We start from the raw sequence: 27,993 nt of genomic DNA, 5'->3' as shown, positions 1-27,993 counted from the left end.
GTAACTTTGGTTTTACTCAGAATTCTCTTGTTAATGTGTTGCTTCCATAACTTTGCCAGTCTTCTAGCTTGCTTACTTGCCACAAGTGCACTGTGCCACCTATCAATAGAAAGGAAAAGATAATGTGCATATTTCCACGAGAGAAATCCCATGCCACTAAACTTTGACCACTTTGGATGTCAGCAGTTGTCTACAAAGGTACCAAGTATGTCAAAGGCTATGTTTCCATTGTAGATGACACTGATGATGGCTTGGTTTTTGGGAAGATAGCTGTGATACTTGTTAATGATTCTGAATTATACTTTGTGCTCGAGTTGCATCACTCAGTACTCCTCATTGACCTTGGACTTCACTGCTTGCGTTGCCCTACAGAAAGAAGTGTGTGTGTATGTGTGTGTATAAATGCACAAGAACATGTATTATTACCCACTACCACTTTATAACATGGTAGGCCTTTTTGTTGTCTCCCTACACCATTCAGTTTCCTACTAATTCTTTTTCAGGGATGGAAATTGAAGAAGAACTCACAAGCGTCCTGCCAGCACTAGACAGAGAGAAAATATTCTGCATTGTAGAACATCTGATGGACGTCATTGGTGTACGAAAAAAAGTGACCTTTTGTTTGTAGAGGCAGAAGATCTCAAACCCTTTCTCACACCAATTCAAATACGTAAACTTCTACTTGCATTTAAAGGAGGTTTGTGTAGGTTCTCTACAACCCACAGACTCATAGACTTGAGTCTATGATTTGAAGGTCACTCATAGACTCATATGTCACTGATGAGCCCTTTTTTCCTCACCATACCATTCTACACATGTTCTTTGAAAGTGTAATATTGAAGAGCTTTTTGGGGCTCACATTTTCTGGTAGTTAATTAACATGGAAAACCTAAACAAAAGTAGACTCTGAATCTAATGCCATTAACCTTTCATTGGTAGTGGTAGGACTAAGGGTGTAAAGGTGTGACAAACTGTAAAATATAGTTTATGTTTCATTGTATTTTTCAACATTTCAATGCAAGACCTTGAGTTTGTAGTTCTTTTGCAGTCCTGGAATTGATCATTTTGATCTTTAGACAAGGTTCATAAAAACTGCCTTTCTGTTACTACTCTATCCTAATTGCAGGATTCATCTTTTAGTGAGGACATATTTGTTGAAATAGCCATATAAAGTAACTTTTCCAATGATCTCTCTCTCTTTTTTTTTAGATGGCAACAGACCAGAGAACCTGAATGACACAATTACTCTGGAGCTTTGCCCTGCTGCATCAGCTGAAACATCAAGGCATCCACCTTACCCCTCCTCCTCCATGTCCACCACTATGTACAACCATTACTCCAGCTCTTGGGTCTCACACTTACAGATTCCTTGGGAAAGATTTCCACTCCGACTGTCGCAAGAGGAGACAGAGCTCATCCAGAGGACAGGAGAAGTATGGTTAGAATTGTTGTGGAGGCCATGCAAGTTCACTCCAGAAACCCTAAACATGCATCTTGTGAAGAGGTTGCTCAGATCATTGTAAACAGATACCCTGAAACATTTGCAGGTTTTACTGAAAAGGGAGAAAGACTGGGTTGTGGACATTATTCACTACTAAGAAGCATCAAATCTAGAGTTGAACATGTTAATCGAGATAATACAACACATAGACTTTGTCAAATAAAGAGAACCAGGAATGAGGACGACTGCAGTCCCAACAGTAATGCAACCTCACCTAAAAAAAGTTAGATGCTTTGTTGATAGCTATGGTTGTATAAATTGGCAGCCACTTGAACTTCCTGAGGGGGAAACGCTGGCTTCTTTAGAAGAAACGAAAGACATCCTGTTAACAATTTTTAATTCACAAGGACCTGGAGCTGTGGAGAGACCTGATGTGGATGACTCAGACACTGAGATTCATCCTATAGCTGTCAGCGATCATGGTCCTGTATCTTTAACACTAATGCACAAGAATAATACTACGCCAAGAAAAAACTGGATATTTAATATATCACTACTTAAAGATGAAGACTTTATTAAATATTTTAAAAAAGAGTGGACTTCATATTTGGACTATAATGACACTCCCGAAACATCAGCTTCTGTTCTATGGGAAGCAGGGAAAGCTGTGATGAGAGGTAAAATAATTTCTTTCTCATCACATAAAAAGAAAAAAGAAAACAAAAATATTCAGGAATTAGAAAAAAACATCAAATCACTAGAAGAAGCCTACGTGTCCCACCGAGATCAGGAAACATTGAACAAAATACGCAAAACAAAACTAGAATTAAATGAGATAATTGATAAAAAAACAAAATTCTTAGTACAAAGACTACGCCTACAAAATTATGAACATGGTAATAAATCCGGTCAATTTCTAGCAAACCAGCTAAAAATAAATAAAGAAAAAACAACTATATGTGCTGTTCAAGATTCATCTGGGAACACAATATATGACCCGATACAAATAAACAACATTTTCAGGGATTTCTATAAAACGTTGTATTCACCACAAATAAACCCATCTAAAAAAGAAATTGATCAGTTTTTGGACAACATAACTCTTCCAAAATTATTGGACACTCAAGCAATGGCACTGGATTCACCACTGACACCAGGTGAACTCCAGGAAGCCCTGATAAGTATGCCCAATAATAAGGCTCCAGGTCCAGACGGCTTTCCTGCAGAATTCTACAAAGAATTCTGGTCGATTCTAGCACCAGTTTTCTACAGAACGTTGTTGGAAATTAAAGAAAAGGGCAGACTTCCATCAAATATGAATTCTGCAAACATTAATCTCCTGCTAAAACCAGGCAAAGACCCTGTATATCCCTCAAGCTATCGTCCAATATCCCTTATAAACGTAGACCTTAAAATAATCTGCAAAGCTCTCTCAAAGAGACTGGAGAAAATAACCCCCCTCTTAATTCATCCTGACCAAACTGGTTTCATAAAAGGTAGGCACTCATCAACAAATACACGTAGATTACTTAATTTGATAGACTACTCATACAGTAAAAACCTAGAAACTACAATATTCTCTTTAGACGCAGAAAAAGCATTCGACAGAGTTAACTGGAAATTTCTATTTGCAACTTTACACAAATTTGGTTTTGGATCCTCTTTCATAAACTGGTTAAAAATATTATATAACTCCCCAACAGCTTGTGTCAGAACAAATGACCAGACATCCTCCAGCTTCTGTCTCTTGAGGGGCACCAGGCAGGGATGCCCACTCTCCCCTTCACTGTTTGCAATTTTTATTGAACCACTAGCAGCAGCAATTAGACAGAATTCAGTAATTAAGGGCATAAAATGCAAGAACGTGGAACATAAAATCAGCCTTTATGCGGATGATGTGTTACTCTTTCTCCAAAATTCACAAACCAATATCTCTGGGGTGATTGAATTGATAAACTCTTTTGCAAGAATATCAGATTACTCAATTAAATGGTCAAAATCTACAGTTCTACCGATTAATTGCTCCCTCCATAATTCCTCTTCTACACCACTGCAATCGGGAAATATAAAATATTTAGGTATTAATGTTTCTCCCAAGCTTGCAGATCTAACTAAATTAAACCATATCCCACTTTTAAAGAAGGTAGAAGATGATCTGGCTAGATGGAAATGTCTACCCATATCACTCATGGGAAGGGTTGCCGCTATAAAAATGATGGTCTTACCAAAAATAAATTATTTATTCTCAATGATCCCAACTAAACCGCCACAAGATTGGTTCAGATCGCTAGATTCATGTATGTCCAAATTCCTTTGGAAAAATAAACCCCCACGTATAAGCTTAAAAACACTACAAAAGACCAAGGATAAAGGAGGACTAGAACTGCCTAACTTTCAGCACTACTTCTTAGCCAACAGGCTTCAGTTTATCTCAGGATGGCTAAAACACACCCTCTTAGATGAACCTTGGCTAGATGTAGAACAAGCACTTTGCAATAATCTAGAGATCTCAGACCTACCATTTATCAGCTCAAACATCCAACGACATGAATGCTTTAAAAGCATCAACATCAGCGCTTCTCTGACAGCATGGTGGGAGTTTCTAAAATTGACAGCGTCTTCATTAATCCCATGCAAACGTATACCTATCTGGAACAACCCTGACATATTACAAAACAATAATATGATAAACTTTTCAGATTGGAGTGGTAAAGGAATCAAATATTTAGAACATATACTAGAAGGAACAGAATTTATTTCATTTGACAGACTAGTTACACAATATGGGATCAACAAGAAAAGATTTTTAGAATATCAACAAATTAAATCCATAGTAAAAAAGAAATTTAAACCGGGTCAAGTTGAACTACAAACACCACCAAGTGTGGTTCAATTTCTTACTCTTAAAACCCCCAAATTACTATCCAAAATATACAGAATGCTTTCTAAAACAGATGAATCAATATCACTTCCTATTGCAAAATGGGAAGCGGATTTATCAGTTAACTTAGACCTAAACTTCTGGTCTCAGATTTGCTTAAAAACCTTTCATCTAATTAGAAATCCCAGTCTTCAATTAATTCAATACAAAATATTACATAGAGTGCACTATACAGGTCATCGGATGTTCAAGATGGGCTTTACGTCTACCAACAACTGCTCACATTGCCAAACCAATTCACCGGACAATTATATCCACGCTCTTTGGTTCTGTCCACCAGTTCAGAAGTTTTGGCGCGAGATATGTGAAGACTTATCGAAGTGTCTGAAATGTAACATTCCAACTTCCCCCTTAGTGTGTTTGTTGGGCAGCTTAGATAATGTCACTTCAGAAAAGAATATCGCCCATATGGTTTTCACTGCCCTATGCATAGCCAAGAAAACAGTCCTCATGAACTGGAAAAATAAAAATAATCTTAATTCTAACCAATATAGAAATTATCTATTAGATTACATTAGTCTTGATACAGCCTCTGCCACCACATCAGATCAATTGCTCTGGGCTCCTTTGATCAGCTCCATCACCTAGTGGGGGTGGGGGGTCATAGTTTGGTCCCGCCTTCACTGTTGTGATTGGTGTGGGGGTAGGGACAGGCTTAGGGCGTCGGGGGGTTCCCCGGAGGCATCTTCCTTGGGGGGCTCAACCCGGGGTAGCGGTCATGTCCGGTTAGGGGCTCTGTTGGCTCTCAGGTGACTGTTTCCTCGCGGCTGCGTGCAGCGGGACTAGGGGAGGGTCTGTGCTGACGGACGTGGGTTACTGACCTGGTAGCCTGGCTGCCCCTGGGTGGGTCCGGGATGGGCGTGAGGTTCTGGGGGCGCTCCGTTTCTGGGCTGGGGCCCGGGCCGGGCCTCGGGGGCTTGGGTCCTGGTTGGTGTGTTGCCGGGGTTGTGGGCGGGTGGGTGCATGGGGGCCCAGCCCTGGAGCAGGGTGTCGCCGGTGCGTCGAGCCACCTGGGGGGCTCTTCAACTGGTGGGGGAGATTGTCACATCTTGCAGGAGCTTTCCTCTCCTCAGGGGCTCTCTCTACAGGAGGGGGAGATACAGGAGAGGTGGAGGAAGATCTCAGCCTGGGTGTTTATTGTCTTATGTAGTCTGGAAGAAGAGTGGATGGTGGGGTGGGTGCAGTTTTCCCTGTGGTGGGGTTGGGTGGACTGTCCTGGGCTCTGTGGGGCCGGGAGGCGCTGCTGCGCTGGGCCCCGGTCTGGATGGGCCTGGGCCCCCTTTCCCTGGTGGGTCGCGGAGTATGGGGGTGCCTACTGGGGTCAGTGGGGGAGCTGGCCCCAGGGAGGGGTCACTTGCCCCTCCCTTCCTTCCCTCCCCATCTCCAGCTGCCTCCCTCTTCCCGCTCCAACACAACCACCCACACATGCAGGACCTTGGAGTAGGGGTATGTCACCAGGGTGCAGAGGAGGCCACCCCCCCCCCCCCCCCCCCCCGTCCCCTTCTGGCTGCCCCTGCCTCAATTTTATCCCACAACTTAGACATTCACATTACTCACACTCTCATTACACATACATATAGGATCTTGGGGGTGGGCACGATACACGGAATCCAAAGTACCATCAGGGTGTACACCCCACCCCTGGCGTCGTTGCCCACCTCTCAATGTTAAATACACGTAGACATTGAAGGCTAGCAGGAGGGACCATGCGCTTACCTGCTGCTCTCTGGCAGGTAGCTCCATGCCCTCCTGGGTTTTAAATGCACCTTAGAACACACATGCATCAACACTACAATGAGCGGGTGGAGGGAGGTTTGGAGTCTTCTCTCACCCCCATTCTCTGCGACCTGCTGGAGCGGGGGGGCTAGGAGGAGGAGTTGGCCGTCCGACTGCGGTCTGGAGTGTGGGGCCTCCCTGCTGCTGCGGAGTCGGGGCGGTCTGCCTCCCCCCACCGCAGGGAAAAGGGTAACACCACCTGGGTCTGGGTGCAGTTCCCCCCCCTCCAGGGGCAAGGGTACCTAGACCCGGGGCTTAGAGTACGCTTGGGGAGTGTGATCGTGTGTACAGCGTCTCTTTATGTCTGTCTCCACGTTGGTTGAGTGTGGAGTAAGTGTATATGAGAGCATGAGGGTGGGAATGGATGTTTGTATATGTGTGTGCCTGTATTTCTGTGTCTATATGTCAGGTTGGGTGTCAGGCGCCACCTCTCTGGGGACATCTTAGGCCATCCAAGGTATGGAGGCCTATCTCCCCCTACCACCACTTCCCCTGCCAGTGGCGGACTCCCTCAGACGTCGGTGCGTTGGTGGTTCTTTGTGTCCGGGGATGGGCGTCCAGGTACACACCGGCTCACTCCTTGGCGGCCGCTTATCGGGGCCTGGAGCCTGGGGCTTGCTCGGGCCACTTCGGAGGTGGGGTGCCCCCGGCCTCTCGGCCTGGGGCTCGGTCACTCAGGCACGGCTGGCTGCCGGCGGAGCTCACGGGCGCGTCACTGCAACTCCCCCTGGTTTCTGCTCCGCGGCTGCTGAGTGAGCCCTCATCTGGGACTCTCCTCAGCTCTTTTTGGGACAGTGGCGCGGCTGCCCCTCTGTTGGTCTTCCTTGGTCTCTTGTGTTCTGGGGGCCTCTGGATGTCTGGAGTTTTGATCTCCTCCATACCTGCTTCATGCCCTGGAGGACGGGGCTGTAGCCCCCCCACACCCTCTAGCAGATCATTACATGAAGGAACCTTTTAAAAAACAAAAAACAAGCGCGTCCATGCTCACAGGTGTACACACGGGTGATCACACCCACAAACTACACCCTTTTTGGCTCCTACCTCAAAGCACACTGTGTTCTGTTGATCTTATGTGCTGCACAATAATGTTTAATATTTAGTATTTACTGTCATATTCCCATATATCATTGTGATGTTGTTTATTCTATTACTCTTGTTCTCTTCTGCTTGTTTTCTTTTTTCTTTCTCAGCAGGTGACCCAGGTGATTGATATATGCATTTTTTTTTCTTTTTTTCTTCTTTTTTTTCTTTTTCTGCTCATTCTGTTGGTTTTTGGTTTTTGCCCTTCTCCCCCGTCCCTCTTCTCAGCTGTTTCTCTTTCCCTCTTTCTTTCTCACCTTCTTTCCCCCAGTCAAGTCTGTCCCATGTTCAGTAAGTGAAAATAAAATAAACAATAAAAGGTGAATCAAATGGACCATTATGGCAAGGCTGGGATGGTCAATTTGGTAAAGTAAATCCGTTGGGCATCTTTCTTTGCCTTTAGACAACAATTCTGATGGCAAAAGAGCCAAACGGGACAGGCAAAAAAAAAAGAAAAAAAAAAGATGTGGATGACTTCATGTGCCTCACATATATTTCTCAGTGGCAGCTTATCAACAGTTGTCCCTCACTTTCAGTGCTGAAATTCAGGAGCAGTGGCCATTCTTGTTTACAAATTCACAGGTATTGATATCAGTGAGCACTTAAGTCAGACTCTCAAAACCAAAGGCAGAAGGATTGTTAACTATTTCTCCAGCCAGAAGCTCAAATGGAAACTTGGTATAAGGACACTTCTCCAGCAGATAGAAAGTGAGGATGTTTTGACCAACAACAATGTTGGCACAGCAGCCATGCTTCTCATGATGAAGTATTACAAAGAAAACGAAGACTCCCTCTTTGTCTTAGCAGATGTAAGCTTTTTTCATAGGTTTAATGCTGTTGCTTGCTGTCCTGTGTTTTTTTTTTGTTTGTTTGGTTTTTTTTTTGTTTTCCACTACATAAAATGTCTTGGTTCTTTATCTGGCAGGAAACATCTACCAGAATGTCCTTTGAAGCAGAAAGCAACCTGCCAATCACCCCAAGGCTGATTATGCTTGGTAAGAAGTTATTTATGAAATAGAGCTGATTAGACCATATTACAATTTCTGTTTGGCACAGGAGCTTTTTGTGGAGACAGGTATCCGGTCTCTGTTTATTTAGCTCACATTTCTGTAATTTCCTTTATAAACCAAGGTTGTTGGACATGTGTCTCAGTGAATCCAGCAAAGTAACAATATCAAAATTTCACATTACATATTACTGATCAACATGGTAGTCCAGCTACACTTACAGCAGAAATACTGAAGTCAATACTGATTTATAGCAGCACAAACTATAAACTCCAAAATAACCATATAGTTGATGGAACTCCGGTAATTTAATTGGGCTGATTCTTTGTCAGGTGTGTTTAATGTGCAGAATAATTCCCAATTATGAACAATTATGATATGTTAACACGGACTACATAAGGCCATTAATAATTAACTGTAGATAGCTATTTGCTTTTTGCTTATCTAGACAGTGTGAAGAAGTGAAGTATTGAAATTATTTTATGTTGCATAATGACAACGTTGCCCCTATACATTTAAGGACAAAGTTTAATGACTGCCACTTGCTGGATGGTGAGTGCAGAGGGGCGTGTAATTGTTGAACTGGACAAAGAGAACACCTTTGCTGATGCAATGTCAGTCTTCTTTGGTTCATTCTATGTATTGAACCTGGACAGCTGTGTACTGTATTTATTCTTACTGTATTCTAATTTTTGCGTTATAACTTTTGCACTGTCCACTTCCTGCTGTGACAAAACAAATTTCCCACGTGTGGGACTAATAAAGGTTATCTTATCTTATCTTATCTTATCTTATCTTATCTTATCTTAATACCAGGAGTCAGCGTGTGCAGCATTGGAACTAATTCAGAGGTATGTTTGAACAGTTAGCTAATTGTGATAGATGATGAAGAAATGATCCCTAAGTAGGTCATTTTTTCACATCACAACTCAATGTTACTGTATGTTACTATTTATTGTGGCATGCTTTAAGTTTTTTTGTAAGGATAAACCCTGAAGAGGGAACAAAATGTACCTCCAAGGTTGGGACAAGCAGAAGGACTGGGACCACTGTGAAGTGAAAGGTTGTTCACATTAACCCTCATGTCACAACTTTCCTCCAGCAGCTTACTGAATTTGAGTGGAAAACTTCAAATTAGGTAACTGTTGTTGCCATTTATAGTGAATTTCTTGTATAATTTAAGTGAACAATGTGTTGTTGTGTGTCTCCACAGACGATCCATGGCCTGTTTCATATTGTGGCGGGTCAGGACCATTGACTGTAGAAAAGATGGACGACGCAACACCGCCTCCTACCATTGTGCAAAAATGAAGCCAAAATATCCCATTTGTGGAGACTGCCATCTTGCAAATTTGGAGCCAGAGTCTGGGCAGTAGTAACTACTAGGGGTGCAACGATACACAAAATTCACGGTTCGGTTCGATACTTTGGTGTCATGGTTCAATATTTTGTTCATGCTTTTTTAATTTGTCATTTATATCACTCATCTTTGGAAAAGAGAGTTTATTACAGAGAAATGGCTCTTTCCAAAATAAAAGCTATACTATACGCTTCTTCTGGGCTATATTCTCAGCAGCATATTAAACATATCAGGTCAGATCCCCATAAGGAGAATCATGTGCTAACAGCTGTCTAAATGACTCGGGTAAAGTTTGTAGCATGCGTGCTTGTTGTTTTTGTCTGCTTCCACTTGTCTTTGCACTAGGATGATGTCGGCGTGAATGTGCAGTCATATTCGTTGTGTTCCCACTAGTGCTGTCAGCGTTAATCTGAAATGACGTTAACGCCACAACACGGCAAATTTCCGTTAACGAGCTACCGTGGATCGCCCCGTGTGTGGGGCTGGACGGCGTCAACACGTTAACGAGCAAACTGCGCTAACACAGTAGTTCCGACCAATGTAATTGAGCATTGCGTGGTACATCCGACATACTGTTTTACTTTTGTCCATGACGCGCTTACCATCAGGGTCATACTTCACATGAAAACCAAAATAGTTCCAAAGGCCAGATCTGAATGAGGGTGGGGGAGGTTCAATTTGCCATGTTGCAATGAGCTTAGCTTCTGTCGTGCTAGCTTGCGCTGCGCTCAGTGGATCTGCTCTCGACAGTGCAGCCTAGGCGGAGTAGTCGAACGCAGATCCACTGAGCTCTCAACACAGACAGCATCGTCAGAAGAAAAGTTGATAAAATAAATTTAAAATTTTGTATTGTTCGATACATATGCGTACCGAACCGAAAGCACTGTATCGAACGGTTCAATATCGATACGAGTATCGTTGCACCCCTAGTAACTACGGGTGGAGCCGTGGCATGGAACTCCCACCCACAGACATACGTCGGTACACCCCCCCTCTTAACTTTTACGTAGCATGTCCGTTTTCCCGCTGCTTGCGCTACGCAAATATTCCTGAAAGAGAAGGACCCATTAAAACAGGTAATCACAACAAATTCATACTTAGAAACGCTGCTTTTGCAAATGTATATTGAATTATTTTATTCTGCTGTTAGACCAGGAATCAAAAATGGAGACCTCAACGTCAGCATCTTCTGCCCACCTTGGCAATGTCAAAAGCATCAGGCTTGTGGCAGCAATCAAGCAGGACTTGCGTGATCTCCACCAGCAGTTCCCGCAGATGGAAATTATTTTCTCTGTCATCACCCAGCGATGCCAGTGGAGGCGTGTTAATCCAAAGAAGGTGGACAAGGCTCGACGCTTTGTAAACAATGTGATGACTACTTTTATTCTGTCTGTTTGTGGTTGTATTGTACATCATCCACAGATAAAGCATAGAAATCCTGACCAGTTTTTGCATGATGGAGTTCATTTCACCACTTTGGGAAATGATGTATTTTTAAATAATATTGCCTTGTGTCTGAAAGACCCAATCCAGTAGGGTGATGCTGGCTTTGGACTTTCCACTAACATTTTGGCAGCAAAATCTGAATCAGGAATTATATTCTTTATGCTGTTTTTTTCCCCCCTTTAAACTCATTTGTTAATTTTTCTTTAAATGCCAGAGGAGCCGTCACACTTTTCAGTGATTTCACAATTATTCCCCTTGTTCTTTCTTTTGCTGTCATTCTCTTCTAAATTTGTTACTGCTGAATGTTCTTGTAATAAATATTTTTTAAATCATCTCTGACATGCATGATTTCGATTTAATATTGCATTGTACATTCAGCAAATTTTCAGACTGTTTAGAAACACCATTGCTTTTCATTACACTGTTTTATTGAATGCTGTTAAAGACAACATGCAAGAAAATTCCATTTACATCTTTCATAAAATAAAAGAGAAGCTGCAGTCTACGATTAACAAGTTTAGAACTTAAATACATGGCACTTTATGCTAGGAAAGTGAAATAACAGTAAAAGCTGCATGTAAGTTCTATCATTAGCAGGATAACAATTTTAAGAGAAGCCAATTATATGTATATTGAGACAGTGACTGTTGTCCTCAACATATTACTGTTCCATGCAGTTGCATGTTTCTCTTAAGAAACATAATGTGGTGTTTTAGCCTTTGTATTTTTGAAATTCATTGTTATTCTAATGACTAAAGAAAGACTTATATTGTTAATTTGGGGTGGCTGTAGCTCAGGAAGTACAGCTGGTCATCTTCTGATTGGAAGGTTGGTGGTTTGATCCTGGCTCCCCACAGTCTGCATGCCAAATATATTTTTTTTTTAAAAAGTCAGTATTTCAAATAGATGGCATGTCCATCATGTCATTAACTGCCACTGAGGTCTCAATCTGAAGACGGCTCCTAAAAAAATCACAGACAGAGGAGAGAATAATTAAAATCAGTTTGTTAAGAAGTTTATGCCTCAAACCATAAGTCCTTATTTTCTCTGCTTTCTTGTTAATTGTATGACATTTAGCACATTTTGTTACACAATTCTACTAAGCTGATAATTGGCAAGGATTAATTAGTGTGTCTGTGAAGTTTCTCAGTCCACCAGGTCATCGTAGTCTAAGCATCTTGGAAAGAAAAGCATGTGGACTTCTTTAAGTGTCTTGAAGACGTTTCACGTCTCGTCCGAGAAGCATCTCATCTGAATGTCCAGTGAACCTAGAACAGAGGCAGACAGACAAGCGCAAAAACTTGGATGAAGGAAATTTGAGAAGGACCACTCCCTGACTACTTCTTTAGATTACATTATCCACAGTATTTAAACATGAATACATTTAATCTGAGTAGTAAAAAGTAGCATTTTGCTTTATTTTCAACATATGACAACAGAATGACAGCCCATCTTAGTTGAAAGCCCACTCACCATGACAAGGTGCAGGCCATGAGTGGGAACACGGGACAAGACACACTTGGCAAACAAGACAAACTAAGACAGGACAAGATACAGATATACATATACTTCATACACATCAGCAATACAAGAAAAAATTTTAAACAATAACAATTTATTAACAATAGCATTTTATGTTAACATTTTGAATTTTAAATACTGAATGCAAACTCATTTTTAATTCCCATAAGGAAATAAACAATAACACTTCTAAGGAACAATGTGAAATCTCAAATTGAAAACACTGTGGTGTTATTTATAGAAAAGTGCAATAAAACTATCCTGTTGTGGGGCGTAATCCGTGCCGTGGCTGTGGGGGAGGCTGGCGCACCTGAGGTCAATCAGTGCATCACTCCTCCCCTCCATATGAATGAACTAGGGCTTGTTGTGTGTTTGTTGTTGTTGGTGGTATGTGTTTGGCTGGAAAGCTGTGCTGTGAGTGTGTGTACAGCAAATGCGAGTAAAAGGGAAATGCCACTGAATGGTGAGTCGTGGTCGTGTCGTGCCTCCGACCTGTCACAAATTCATATCAGCAATTACAAAAGTAGCAAACAGTGGAAAGAGACATTTTTTCTGTTTCTTCTGCTGATGATTCAGTCCTGTTTATGCGGACTGTAAACCATGGGCAGCAGAGGAATAACTGGCAGTAACTGATAACGACAGCTAGGACTGAACAACTAGTGATTTATTGTAATTTAAATCAAAATTTAGTTATATTCTTTGACCATATGTTTAGTTATATATTATATATATTTCAATTCTAATCTAAAATACAATGTATGTTCGAACAATCTGAAATAATGTCAATAAATCATTCAGCCCTAAAAGGCATCAGGTATCGCCCATTACTCTCCATAAAAATGGATCAGTTTGGTCATCTGTCTGCGAACCAACTTGCCCGTTTTTGCCATTTCATTTTCTCTTCTTGCTAAGTGACTAAATCTGACTTTGCAGTACCATGTGGAGGCCATTTTCACAAGTACATGAATGTGGTTGACTTCAACACATGTGTCAAGCATATGGCTTTGAAGATGAGGGAAAAGGTTTTTTTCAGCACATTCTTCTAGAACCTGGGTGACAATGGTTGCTGTGACTCCACGTCCACTGGGTAGCTGACCACCATTGGTTTTGATTTTCCTCTGAATGCATTTTTCTGTTGTGATACAGACAGTAACCATGTCTGGTGAAGGTTTTTGGAAACCACCTCTGTCTTTCTGCTTAATAAAAGTATGCACAGCACCTTCGGTTGTCAAGGCCTGTGAACAAGACAAGCAGGTGATTTTCTCTTTGATCTTCTTTACTACAAATCCTGCGATGTAGCTGATCACTGCCTCTTTGTATTCAGACAGGTTGCATAAATCTGGGAGGTCAGGAATCAAGTGATCTTCAGGGTCATTTACTTCCACAAAGTGCACTTCCATTCTGCGGGCAACATTTACAGCTGCAGATGTTGAATCAAGAATGTATGTGTTGTCTCGAAGTAAACAATTGCCTGTACCCGTTTTAACTTGGTGCCTAACAAGTAAACGTTTGTAGGCTCCCCTGAACTGTCTGGCATTAAGATTGTCATTGTGCCCACCTCTTGCTCTTATGGCAGAGAAGAAGACCTCTAAGTGGTCCTGACTCAGTTTGTAGGTCAGAAGATACCTGCATGGGGCATCGGTCCTCTCAACAAGTTCATTATAAATGTTAAGTGCACTTATGCCATTAGCAATGAAGCCATATATGGCAGTCTTCTTTTTTGTTGTGTGAAGTGGTACCATCTTGTCATAGTGCTTGACCTTCAACCCACGAAGCAAGGTTTCTGCATCCTTCAAGATTGTCTCACCCCTGTGTTTAGTTGATGGCTTAATTGGAGCTTTGTAACCTTTTCCAAGAGGATTACGGCTGTTGAGCACATCAAAAGCTGCATCTACAGTGTGCACAAACTCCACAGTTGCAGAACAACCTTTAAACTCCTCCAATTTCAAGCCTTGTTCACAGAACATTGCATCCGCTACACTTCTACTGAAGAGCTGTGCTGCTAGGTGGACTTTCATTTTTTGTTTTCTCCACTGTAAATCAGCCATTTTTAGCCTGTTACCTAGTCACAGACCCTCTTCATCTTGGATTTTATTAAGGGCTTCAAAGTACTTCCACTTAATCTTCCTCCCATCTTCTGTCTCAAATTCCATTGAAGACGCAAAGGCATTACGAAGAAGCTTTAGCATATGGCATGCATCCAGGATCACATGCACTTTTTGTGTGGGATTGTCTGGATGAAAGAAGTAGGGCTTCATGTTGTCAATATTTAACTCTGCGCCAAGTTCCCTTATCATGGCGAGGTTACTCGTAGTGGCATCACACGTAAGGGAGACAACTTTAACACCAACTTCATGAAGCCTGCTAAGGCTTTCCCGAATGACATTGGCCTTCTCTGATCCATCCATACCATCGATGAGGAAGTACGCAATGGGAATTTTCCATGACTCATTAACAGCCACAACCATGAGGACCAAGGCCTGGGTGGCAAGTGTGTTGTCAATTTCACCAGTGCCTATATCTACATAGCCATGGAACTGGTCCCCTGCAAACTCAGTCATCTTGTGGATGTACATTTCATCCATCATTAGAGCACAGGAATCTGTACAGACAATGCAGGCAAGTCCTCTTTTTCTGTCTTCTCCTGTCCTTCAGTGTCTTTTCCTTTCAGAGGCTCCTGCACAGAGATTGCAGTTGATGGCAGCGAGTCCTCTTTTTCTATCTTCTCCCGTCCTCCAGTGTCTTTTGCTTCCATAGGCTCTGATTTTTGCATTTCATTTGCTGTGGTAGAATTCTGTTCTTTTGGCTCCTGTGCAATGTTCCATCTAATTTTTCATGTATCTGAGTAAACACACAAACTCCCTGAGCGCTCCCTTGGACCACTGTGAACAACATTAGATGTGCACTGTGGTCACATCAGCATCGAATCCATCCAAGTTACATGCTTTATTAAAATAATCAAATTATAGCATTTACATTTATGTTAGACTACTTTTAATTAAGTGCTTTAGCCCACTTACATGAAAATTTTAAAAAAAACGTTCATGACCTGTGTTGTATGTTAACACTATTGGAAGTAAAAACAACTTGAACACCAATTTTGAAAACACGAAAATGAGTATGAGTCTGTGGTCTGGGAGACAGTCCTGTAACTCTGGCTGCAAAATACAGTATATAATGACCAATATTGGGCAGTTAATTCTATAGTTACTTCTTCAAAAAAGTAACTGAGTTATGCAAACAAAGTTTTTTGGAGCTATTTACCTAAAATGCAGCCAAGGCATTTTTTTAAATAAACATTTCACACTCTTTACAGAACAATCAGCTGTTCTGCATCAAATTTGATGCCACACAAATTTTTTGTGCCACTGCAAAAAATAATTTCTGTCCACTATGAGATAAAGGTGAACAACAGCCTGATACCTGCAGGCCTGACAACAGGAGATGTAACACTCCTGTAACACCTGTAACATTCAGCAGTAGCCTCGTTGTTCTGACACACACAACAAAACTATTGACTACACTACACACTAACTACACAAGACAACACACTCCAAACATGCTAAACGTCACAAATCTCTCACATCTCAAAACACCGCCATCACTCCTAAAACTTCCCCCCTTCCTAAACAACTAAATGCTGCGTTGCCATATAAGTTTTTTTGATTGGTCAACATGGTACATTTTTCCACCAATAGGAAAGGGTGGAGTTTTTTGGTTTTGTTTACGCTCACAGGCGGAGAGTGCTTTTGAGCGCTTTCCTTATAAAACACATTTTTACCGTTTCTTTGCACAGTAAATATAAACAACGATAGTATTCAGGAAAAAAACAAATGTTGCACATATTTTTTATCATAACTCTGGTTTTACGTGGCCTATCAACACAATTTAAAAACTGGTATAAAGTCCACACTTTTTCCGTCAATTGTTCCGTCTGTCCTCACATCTCCAGTGGTTGTACACGTTGTCATTAACATGGCTTCACTCCACATCAGCCACGCCGCTTTGCTAGCTAAAACACCGGTGTCGGCACATAAGGACGCTGTCGTAGCCTGTCAACGACGTTGATTGGCTGCGTATATACCAGTCACCAGTCACTTACTGACTCACACTACAGAATTAATTGTTAACGTATTTATTTTCATTTCAATTCAGGTTAGATTTTTTTTTTGTGTGTGTGCAATGCAGATTTTCTGTGCGCAGAGACCGCGCCAGCATTGTGCGATTGAGCATGCCGCAGAAGAGGGACTCAAGTGCTTTCATTGAATGTACCTTGTGTTTCGTTTATTGTGTAAATTTGTTTGTGTATGTACTTTATGTATGTATATATGTAAAACTTTAATAAACATAATGTTGAAAAAAAAAAAAGAATGTGGGATACTGTTTGTCCGTGATTTGGAGACCCCAGCGCGTGCTCCCGACGCAGGGAAACCCAATTCTGCAGGGTAGGCCTACTTTGGCACTTGTGCAGGTGAAGCCAAAGGGAAGATATGCTTCACCATATTTTCTAGTCTTTGGCTTGGAAGGAAATTGGTTTGGAAACATATTTGGCGATGCTTCATCTCCTGCTTTGCGGTGGTGTGGGAGCCCCGTCAAAAGCCTGTCCATTATGCTCGCAGTGTCCAAGCGTTTTTTTTTTTCTTTTCATACTGACTTTCATTATTATATCCATAAACGTTGGCTAAAATGAAAAACAAACTTTCAACTCTTATTACAGCAATCCACCAATGACCATTCAAGTCAGTCTGTTGCACTACAAGATCCCCAGGAAAATTATTAAATTACATTGCTACACCCCCGACCTCATTGAGCCATGGCTAAACAGGATTTTGCTGCCCCATTGGTTTGACCAAAAAGATGCATCGTTATCTGATGAATGAGTCTCTTGCAGAAAAATGTAAACAGTGCTGGACATGCAGCACTGCATGTCCAGGGATGCCAGCTGCCGTTAATCCCGAAGAAGAAGAAGTAGTGCCCGGTTTCATAGCTGTGTCCAAATTTAGCAGCTGCATCCTTCAGAGGCCGCATTTGTAGGCCAATTATGTACAGCGACGCAGCGAAGCCTGTCCAAATTCGAAGACTCCCCCAAACACGGCCGAAAAATGTGTCCTTCATTTCCCCAGATTTGAAGGATCGGGTGCATCCTTCTTGGCCCAATCTATTCCAGGATTCATAGTGCAGCCCAGCCAATTCCAGTTTTCAACAATGGTGGTTGCTAGTTAGTTTTAATATTACTCCTATTACTCTTTCTAGGTCACAAAATAAACTTTTAACATATTTTCAGGCGAGAATGTAGCTGTGTAAACTTCAAATATCTGCTCGGTTTATCAAGACGTCACATATTTTTTTCAAAAGTGCTCCGACATTTTCAGAGACGTCTGTTACACACCAGCTCGATAGCTAGAGGGTTCAAGGGTCACTGGAGCCAGCGAGAACAGCGAACTCCCGGCACATCATTTTCAAACCCCCCGTGGTGTTTTACTACTCAGGTTAAACATGATATATAAGTCACTTAGATAACTTATAAATGTTATTGTTTGGCTTTTTTCAGTGTTTTATTTGTTCCTGAGTAAATCGGTTTGGCTGAGTTTAAAGTTGTAGTTTTTACACAGCTGAATAAATGTCAAACAGAGAACATATTAAACAGAAGTGTGAAATGGTAGAGAATTTACTCCAGTGTCCTGTTATATTTTACATAGAAAGAACAGACGACCAAGTTTATTAAACTCCACCGAGACAATCTACAAATTTCATTGAAAGTTCAATAAACTGTCATCTGCTCTTTATTTTTAGTTAGCACATACCTTAAACATATCAAGCTGCAAGCTAATAATAGTTATATAAGAGCAGAGGCATGCTGGTGCAATAAGCTGTATTGGCGCATGATCTGATTAGTCGACTAATCCCAAAAATAATCGGTGACTAGTCGACTACCAAAATAATCGTTTGTGGCAGCCCTACTGGCAACCATACCTGCACTTTGTATGTTTTGTCCCTTGATATCTTCCAGTTTTGTTATAAATTTCTTCTCGAGTCCCAGAATGGCTTCAAAAATAGTTTTATTGGAGATATCATCTTCCTTCTCTGAAGATTTTGTTCTTTTTTTATTCTCTGGTGGTTGTTGTGATAGAGTTGGCGGTGCTGAGTCTGCTCCACGTTCTCATTTGTTTAGGCCCACATTAGCAGCTTCGATGCTAGCATAGCCATGTTCACTGACTTTAGCATGCGAAGACGTTAGAGCTGGGCGATATGGACCAAAATTCATATCTCGATATTTTTTAGCTAGATGGCGATATAAGATATATATCTCGATATTTTTTAATCCCATAAAGTAAGAACAAAAAGAGAGTTCTTGGTCAAAGGTACTTGTCCCAGATGTCACACATGGAACTTTTATTAAGATACAACTGTAGATGTACATGAAAAAAATAGTCAAAAATAAATAGTCAGCATTTATTAAGTAATAATGCTCCATTTCTTCTTTTCATACATAACAAAAAGCTAAAAATTGTAAACTAAATGTAAAATGTAAACTAAAAAGATGCAGATCTAAAATAACAAAGGCAACTTGCTCTTTAAAAAGTGCTTACACTGAAGTAAAGTTTTCTAAAGTGCTTCTTTGTGTGTATTCCTGAACAATCATCTGGTACTTTGTGCAAAAAAACAAAACATGTAAACAGATTGAATGAAATTAACAAAATTCCATTCTTTGGTCAGTGGGTGTTTGTGCAAATCTCCAATGACAATAACAATATAGAAAGAACACAAACAATTGGCAAGGCCAACAACTGTACAGTTTACGGATTTTGTGCCAGGAAAACTAATCTGTCAACATTATCAGGCTTCAAGGATGCCCTGTGGCAGGTTACAATGTTTCCACTGCAACTAAAAATCCTTCCAGAAGGGGAGCTGGTAGCTGGCACACAAAGGTCTCCCGGCTCAGTGCTGGATAGGCAACTTCATGTTCCTTCCACCATTTGAGAGGGTCAGCATCACTCTCTACACAAACTGACAACAGGTAGCTAGAAAATTCATTTTCGATTGCCTCCCTTTTTGTGAAACCAGTGTTGGTGGCTGTGCTGTGCTGGAAGAAGCTTGCCAGTGATCTCTTTTGATCTCTTTTGTGTTCTACTGCTGCTTCTTCTCGGTCTGCAGACTCAGGCACGGCTGGATCAGGCAGCTCAGACAAACACGTACCCTGATAGCTGAGCAGAGACTCTGCCTCCAAGATGAGTTTATGTTTTAGTGCATTAATCTTCTCACTTGGGGTGTATTTCGCCCTGAACCATGGATCCACAAAAGAAGCAATGTCCAACAGGTCACTGGTAGATGGATCTGCATATTTATTGTTGAGGTAATCCACAATGCGGGTCTTGATGGATTTACACAGCTCACTATCCTCCTCTCCAGTTGCCAGGAGGCTAGTGTTAAACAGGTGTAGCACAGGTCTGACATATGACAGGGTCACATACTTCTCTCCTGAAAGTGCATGTCAGAAAGTCACAGCCCAATAAATTCAGAAGCAGAGAGCAAAAGCAGTTCAAGCCACGAAAACCACAAATAACAAAACAAGAAAATAAAACGTGTTTTAAATGTGGAAAAACACAGATGCACCCAGCAGCACAGTGCCCAGCTAAAAATGCAGAATGCCACAACTGCGGGAAACGTGGACACTACGGGAGAGTTTGTAGGTCTACAGCTGTGCATGAGGTGGCAGACTGTGCAGATGGACTCTTCCTAGGTGAACTGGATTCAGGAGAAGACCCGTGGCTTGCTAACATCTGCGTGAGAGGCAAAAGCATGACCTTCAAATTAGACTCGGGGGCAGATGTCACAGCTATCTCAGAAGAGACATTCAAAGACATTAAGCAGCCAAATGAGCATCTGCAAAAAGCTGAAAAGCCACTGTATGGACCAGGAGGTGCAGCACTGACCGTGCTTGGGTCCACAAAGGAGGACATTTCCTACAGTGACAGGAGCACTGCAGAGACAATCTATGTAGTCAGAAATCTGCGTGTAGCTCTCTTAAGCAGGACAGCTTCTGTGAGACTGAAACTAATTGCCCGAATGGACAATGTTGACCTTGAGACAGTGAAGAAAGCGTACCCGAAGCTATGGGATGGGCTCGGGCTTGTTCAAAAACCGTACACGATTAAGCTGAAGCCCGACGCTAAACCTTATTCACTGAAAGTGCCCAGGCGTGTTCCGCTCCCACTACTGGGCAAAGTCAAAGCAGAGCTACAGAGGATGGAACAGTTGGGGGTGATCAGTCGTGTGGAGGAGCCCACAGACTGGTGTTGCGGCATGGTCGTAGCCCCTAAAAAGGACAAAGAGACAGTCCGCATCTGCGTGGACATGACACCTTTAAATGGGTCGGTGTGTCGTGAAAGATATATTCTTCCCTCTGTCGACCAAACACTAGGCATGCTCACAGGGGCGCAGTATTTCTCCAAGCTCGATGCTAACATGGGCTTTTGGCAAATACCGCTGTCCAAAGAATCTTCTCTCCTCACCACATTTATTACGCCATTTGGGAGGTACCATTTCAACCGTCTGCCATTTAGTATTTCCAGTGCACCAGAGCATTTCCAAAACATGATGGTGACAGAAGTGACAGCCGGCCTCGCGGGAGTCGTATGCCACATGGACGACATCCTGGTCTGGGGATCTACGAGAGAGGAGCACGACATGAGACTCCACGCTGTCCTCGACCGTGCAGAGAAGGCAGGCGTCACCCTGAACATGTCAAAATGTGAGTTTGGCAAAAGAACAGTGAAATTCTTAGGATTCATTGTGTCATCTGAAGGCATGAGCCCCGACCCTGACAAAACTAGCGCGGTGCAGAAGATGAAAGAGCCAAGCACTGTGAGTGAGCTTAGGAGCTTCTTAGGAATGGTGAACCAGCTGGGGAAATTCATCCCAAACCTTTCTGAAAAAGACAAACCACTGAGAGACTTGCTTTCAACTAAAAACATGTGGTACTGGGGGCATGAGCAACAAAACGCCTTTAACAGTTTAAAACAAGAACTGTCATCTGCACCAGTGCTACAGCTCTACAACCCAAACAAACCCCAGAAGATCTCAGCAGATGCTTCTTCATACAGGTTGGGGGCAGTCTTACTACAGAAAGACAATGACGTGTGGTCACCTGTCGCGTATGCCTCGCGATCATTGACAGCCACAGAGCAGCGCTACGCTCAGCTGGAAAAAGAAGCGCTAGCGCTCACCTGGGCCTGTGAAAGATTCAGTGACTTTATTCTAGGGCTACACTTTGAGCTTGAGACCGACCATAAGCCACTAGTGAGCCTACTCGGAGGACAAGCCCTGGATTTGCTTCCACCGCGGATACAGAGATTCCGCATGCGCCTGATGAGGTATTCTTACACTATAAGGCACATTCCAGGCAAAAGCCTCACCACAGCCGACACGCTGTCACGGTTGCCGTTGGCAGGCAACGTGATTCCCAGAGACAATGACCTTATGGAGGACACTGATATCTACGTTGACACAGTGCTGGAGGGCCTTCCTACTAGCAGCAAATACCTTTCAGATCTCCATGAGCAGCTGCAGTTCGCAAGTCATGAAGTACTGTGCAGAGGGCTGGCCGGACAGGAACCAGCTGCAGGGAGTGGTAAAGCACTACTGGTCTGAAAGAGCAGTTTTGAGTGTACACAATGGACTACTACTGAGAGGTACAAGGTTGGTCATACCTGCAAACATGCGAAACGCAGTTCTGGACAAAATACACGAGGGACACCAAGGAGTAGTCAAGTGTAGAGAACGTGTGCGACAAGCAGTGTGGTGGCCAGGCCTGAGTAACCAGATCGGTGAACTTGTCCTTAAGTGCAGGCTGTGCATTCAGGAGAGAGTTAATGTGAGGGAACCTCTTATGCCCACACGTTTACCTGAGAGGCCATGGCAGAACTTAGGAGCTGATCTGTTCACACTAAAAGACAAAAACTATCTGTTAGTAGTGGATTACTTCTCGAGATATGTCGAGATTGCTCAACTCAGTCCAACTCGTTCAGCCAATGTGATTGTGCATTTAAAGTCAATATTTGCACGCCATGGAATCCCTGAAGTATTGATCACCGATAATGGGCCACAATTTGCATGTCAAGAAATGAGAGACTTTGCAAAGGACTACTGCTTTGAGCATGTTACCAGTAGTCCCAGGTACCCGCAGAGCAACGGCGAAGCGGAGAGAGGCGTCCAGACCATCAAGAATCTCCTCAAAAAGGCTAGCGATCCATACAAGGCGTTGCTGGCATACAGAACAACAGCACTGGCAAATGGCTACAGCCCGGCTCAACTTCTCATGGGGCGCAGGCTTTGTACTACCTTGCCAATGCTTCCTGAAACCTTACAGCCCCGTATGCCTGATTTTCAGCAGGTTAGTTGTTCGGAGAGAGAGAAACGGCTGAGACAAACCGAAAGTTTTAACAAGAGACATAGAACAAGAGAACTGGATAAATTGGTGCCAGGACAACCAGTCTGGATCACGGACGCAAGAGCACAGGGCACAGTGACAGCAGTCCACCCGACTCCACGATCGTACGTCATCAGTGGGCCCCAAGGGACAATTAGAAGGAACCGCAGTCATCTTGTGCCGATCCCGCAAACAGAGGCTCAAACCGAAGCCACACAGATCCAAGCTACTCCTACAGAGACAGTTTCTGAGCCAAGCGCACCCCATACACCAGGTGTGGTTAGAACCCGGTCTGGTAGGGAGGTGATTAAACCGAAAAGACTTGATCTGTGACGCTGATTGTTTGAAAACGGAAAAGTGTGTTTCAAATGCTAAGTTGTGGTTTTAAGAGTAGCATGTTGAAAAGAAAAAAAGTGTTTATTCTGTTACAGGAGGAAAAGAAAAAGTGTTTATGACAATACTGACTTTATGTTTCCTGAAATGTTGGGGTATGCCTGTATTGAAAAAGCTATATGCAGTTATGTTTTGTTTGAAGAACAAAAGAATGTACCAGTCTGACTTCAGTAAGGGGGATGTGGTGTAATCTATATTGGTGAATATCATGCGCCACTAGGGGGCAGTACTTACCCTTCTAGACAGGAGGTGATGCTATGTCATGAACATAGAGTGAGCTGGAATAAAGATGGTGGGATTCCACGTTATCGCCTAAATGAGGAGTTTTATTAAAAGAGCCCAACGCCAACACCTGGGGCGCACTGACAGAGGCGAGGCTGCCGGACACTGGCGCCACCGGGCCCTCTGACCACCACCAGTAGGCAACGGGTGAAGTGTCTTGCCCAAGGACACAACAACCGAGACTGTCCAAGCCAGGGCTCGAACCAGCAACCTTCCGATTACAAGGCGATCTCCCAACTCTTGAGCCACGATCGCACGTACGTGTGGACGTAGCCTCAGTTTCATTGCTGAATCTAAGAAACAACAGGCTGTAGAGGGGGACTTTAATAGAAAGATCTGTATATATTTAGCATAATATATGAATCATTCATTTGAATCATCCAAGTATGCAAACTAAAAATCCCAGAAGAGCTTATAAGACCACAAACACTGTTGAGGTGCAGTTCACTGGATTTGCCTGTGGATAGTTTCCTCTTTCTTACTTCTTGCCTTTTGTGTCCTCTGAGTTTTTGTGTCTTCCAGCTGTTAATATCCAGACTTTGAATTTATTATTTGATTTGCTTATAAGGAGTACTTGAGTGTTTTGAAAGGTGTCTATTAAAACTTTATTAAATGTATGTATTACATTTTTTAAAATTACAATACAAATTTAATGCCACAAAGTTGTCATATACATCGGTGAGTTTATGTGCACAACATTATGCATATGTGGTCTGTGCATGTACACGCATGAAGATTTTGGCATAACAGCATCTATGAAAGTGTTCATTTTGTAGAAGTCACAACTCAAACCTCGACTAGAAAACTGTCTAAAAGAGTGGCTCAAACTACTTTCAATATTTAAACTGTCATTTGTAGTTTTTCTAAGCAAAATCCACAACTGTTAAGATCCCATCGATACGGTCCAGATCAAAAGTTAAGACCACTTGAAAAATGGCAAAAAAAATTATATTTTGCACGATTGTATCTTAAAAAGGTTCTGAGTAGAGCTTCAACATCCAAAGAGAAACATTTTTGTGAGCATGCAATGCTCACAAAAAAACAGCGCTTGATCTGAAACTTCTGATCAGGACTGTATTTGTTGATGCTCTCTCCGTTTAGTGAACAGCAGCGCCCTCTGAAGTTTGTGTTAGAAGTGAAAAAGGCAACTGGAATTGCATAAATAGATTTTTGGGATTTTGTGCAAGATTGATGATTATTTTACATTTTAATATTTTAATGGAAATATTATTAGGTTTTCTTTTAACAAATGCAAATTTGTCAATCTGTAATGAAGTAAATTTAGATTCTCATCTATAAAATGCTGTAAACATATTTTTTTTACTTCTTAATGTTGTTTTATTTTTGTTTGAAAATTGGTCATTGTAGCAGTTTGAGAGTCCAGATCAAAAGTTAAGACCACGATTGCTACAAACTGCTACAATGACCAATTTTGACAGCGCGAGAAGGCCTGCAGTATACTGCAGGCCTTCTCGCGCTGTCTCAAGATCACCGGTGAGTGTGAAAGTGAACTGATTCTGAAGGCCATAATTGGAAAAATTCCCAAATCTGTGTTAATGGAAACAAAGAAATGTGCATTTTGTTTTATAGATATTTGGATTTGTCAGTGCTGCTATGTGCATATTTTTGATCAAGCAGCTGACTTCACAGCCCAATGTTCATTCAGTGGGCTAGTTTCAGTTATTGTGTCAATTTACTCTTTATGAGGTTGGAAAAGCCTGCAGTAAGTTGAGAAGTCACTTGGATGAGTGACGAAACGCTTCTCCCACAAAAAACGCGACTTCCAGATGAACAGAATCAACCTTTTGGGAATGAACTTTGAGCTTTTCCTAAAAAAAACCCACAGGTTTTGTAATATTTAAGGTTTTATTTGTGTAAGTACAGATTTAACATGATCAAATATCACTTAGAATAAACAACAATGATGATGATGATTTAAAAAATGATATGAAATTTAACCAACAAATTCTTATCTAAATAGGTCTGAATAGCTAGAGATAATCCTTAAAATGACAATACATTTTTTTTTAACTGGAGTGCCACTCCTTTAAAATGCCAAGGGAGTATACCCCAGTCACTTTTTTGAATACAGAACATTTAGCTATTGCTAACAAAAAAAACATAACCCCTCAAGTTTGTAAGGTTAATGTGCAAGATGTTATGTTATTCAAACCTTCGGTTTTGCTGTTGTTTCTAAGGCAGTCACAATAGCTGCTGCAGTCATCAATAACTCATTTCTCTCTACCTGAAGGAGACATTATAATACACAGTTTTAAAGTCAAGCTTATGATGTTACTCCTGTCAGTATCTTTTGCACTCTTTATTATTTAGCATCAAATATTAAGTCCAAGTACAATCTTTTTTGTTTTCAAATCTCATATCATAATGCAAATTACCCAGTAAATTTTCAACATTATGGTTTTGGATAAATTCACTGTTGTTATTCTACGGTAACTTTTTTTAATTGAAAAGAACAATATTAAATATATTAATATTAAAATTAAACTGTAAGATTATGCAAAAGGTTTGATGTGTGAATGTGTTTTTTTAAGTCCAAAAATAACATGAATAATGTATCATGTCGGTGACAGCTTCACATGTCAATATTCAAATCTGATTATCTTTGCTCTGACTGGTGTCCTCGGTCTTTGAGTAAGTGTGAGAGTGTGCCTCCACATCCTGGAAGGCAGTCTCAAGCCAATTCAGGATGGATTTGCGGATTTCTTTCTTGAAATCTTGTCCCATGAACACATACAGCAGTGGATTCAGGCAGCTGGTAAAAAATGCCAAACTTCTAGTAAGAGGATTCCCAACAGCAATGACATAGACTAAAGTTTCATTTGGAGCAGCAGCTCTGAATTTCACCAGCTCAATGAGACTCATGATGTGAAAGGGAGCCCAGCACAGAAAAAAAGTGATGATAATGGCAGCAATGATCTTGAGGGGGCGACTTGACTTGCTGGCCAGGACACGGTTTCTTTTGAGATGCTTGATGATGACAGCGTAACAGGACACAATGACAGTGAAGGGAACAACAAAAAGCAGGAAGAAACGGGTGATGATCATGGCCTGATGACGAAACTTTTGCATCTGAATAACAGATGGTAATTCATAGTTATCAGAAATAGCATAGCTGTTGAAGCAGAGGATTTTGCCTTTCTCAAACACTTTCTCAGTGTTCCTGAAGAAAAAGCATGGAGCGCTGAGAATGAAAGCCAGTATCCAAACACACAGACTCACACAGGACGCCTTACGCATATTTCTGTGATTCTGAGCCCACACAGGCCACACTACAGAGACACATCTATCCACACTGATCACCACCAGAATGTAGACACTGGCAAACATGTGCAGAAAGAGCACCATGGTGTTCAGCCTGCACATGATCTTACCAAACGGCCAGTGCATCCCCAAAATCTTGTATGTCACATTCAAAGGCAGATATGCCGCAAAGATGAAGTCAGCCACAGCAAGGTGGAGGTACCAAACTGTGTTAACAGTTTTCTTCATTTTGAACCCGGTGACCCAGATAACCACTCCATTCCCGACCACACCAAGGAGAAAGATCAGGGAATAAACAATGATAGACATGGTGTTGAGAGATTGCTTCAACCCGGGATACTTAAATATATGGCCATTTCCATCAGGTACAGCAGTTGAATTGATTTGATTGAGGGAGTTTGTGGTCAACTCCATCATTGTCTTGAGACCTACGACATAAATGTAATTAAAAGTCATTTTTAATTTTTTATACATGTTATACTTATATTTAATTTTTATATTAATAAATTACAACTAGATGTTTAATATTTAAATGAAACACTTGCACCTTAGTCATTTTGCTCCTTTGCACTGACTGGACCATGATAAATATGTGCTCGGATCACGTAAAATGCTTTTTTTTATGTTTTCAACTATTTCATCCATTCCAAAGTGCTTTAAAGAAAGACCTAATTCCAACATTTTACAGTATTTTACTGTATTACAAGCAAGAAGTTTCACAAAGTCAAGTTACTTAATGTTAATTGATTAGCGTCATTTATTATTTAAATCAAAATATATCTGTATCTGCAGAGTTTAATGGTTAACATTTTTGCCTAACAGATCCTGCAGCAAAATAACAAAGGTTACGTACCTTAAGTAAAGTTGCCTTGTTGGTTTTGGATGGACTGATTGTAGAAAAATACCTAATAAAGATTTGACAGGTTAATATAACTCTGTGCAAGGGGTGGGGGGTTGACTGTTGTTGTCACTGTATCATTACAAAGTCATTACAAAAAAGACTGTTGAATTTCTCTGCAGGCTGAAGATGACTAA

At 41.6% G+C, this 27,993-nt stretch overlaps 1 protein-coding gene and 2 pseudogenes across 1 annotated transcript; 2 read left to right on the top strand and 1 right to left on the bottom strand.

The window, feature by feature from the left end:
• The first annotated feature begins 505 nt into the window (after positions 1 to 505).
• On the top strand, positions 506 to 7,654 carry LOC146622293 (uncharacterized; annotated as a pseudogene).
• LOC146622292 (uncharacterized) lies at positions 7,654 to 9,383 on the top strand (annotated as a pseudogene).
• A 16,900-nt stretch (positions 9,384 to 26,283) lies between these two features.
• Positions 26,284 to 27,375, bottom strand: LOC146622291 (chemerin-like receptor 1). The gene has a single exon (XM_085366795.1). The coding sequence runs from the start codon at positions 27,373 to 27,375 to the stop codon at positions 26,284 to 26,286; it is 1,092 nt and encodes a 363-aa protein (XP_085222921.1).
• Between the last annotated feature and the right edge of the window lie 618 nt (positions 27,376 to 27,993).

Source organism: Diplotaxodon limnothrissa, linkage group LG11 (genome assembly GCF_057381915.1).
Source record: "Diplotaxodon limnothrissa isolate DT_005_m linkage group LG11, D_limnothrissa_male_GT1.1, whole genome shotgun sequence".
NCBI classification, from domain to species: Eukaryota; Metazoa; Chordata; class Actinopteri; order Cichliformes; family Cichlidae; genus Diplotaxodon; species Diplotaxodon limnothrissa.
Note: the sequence above shows the minus strand (reverse complement) of the source record. Positions and strands in the feature narration are given on the sequence as shown.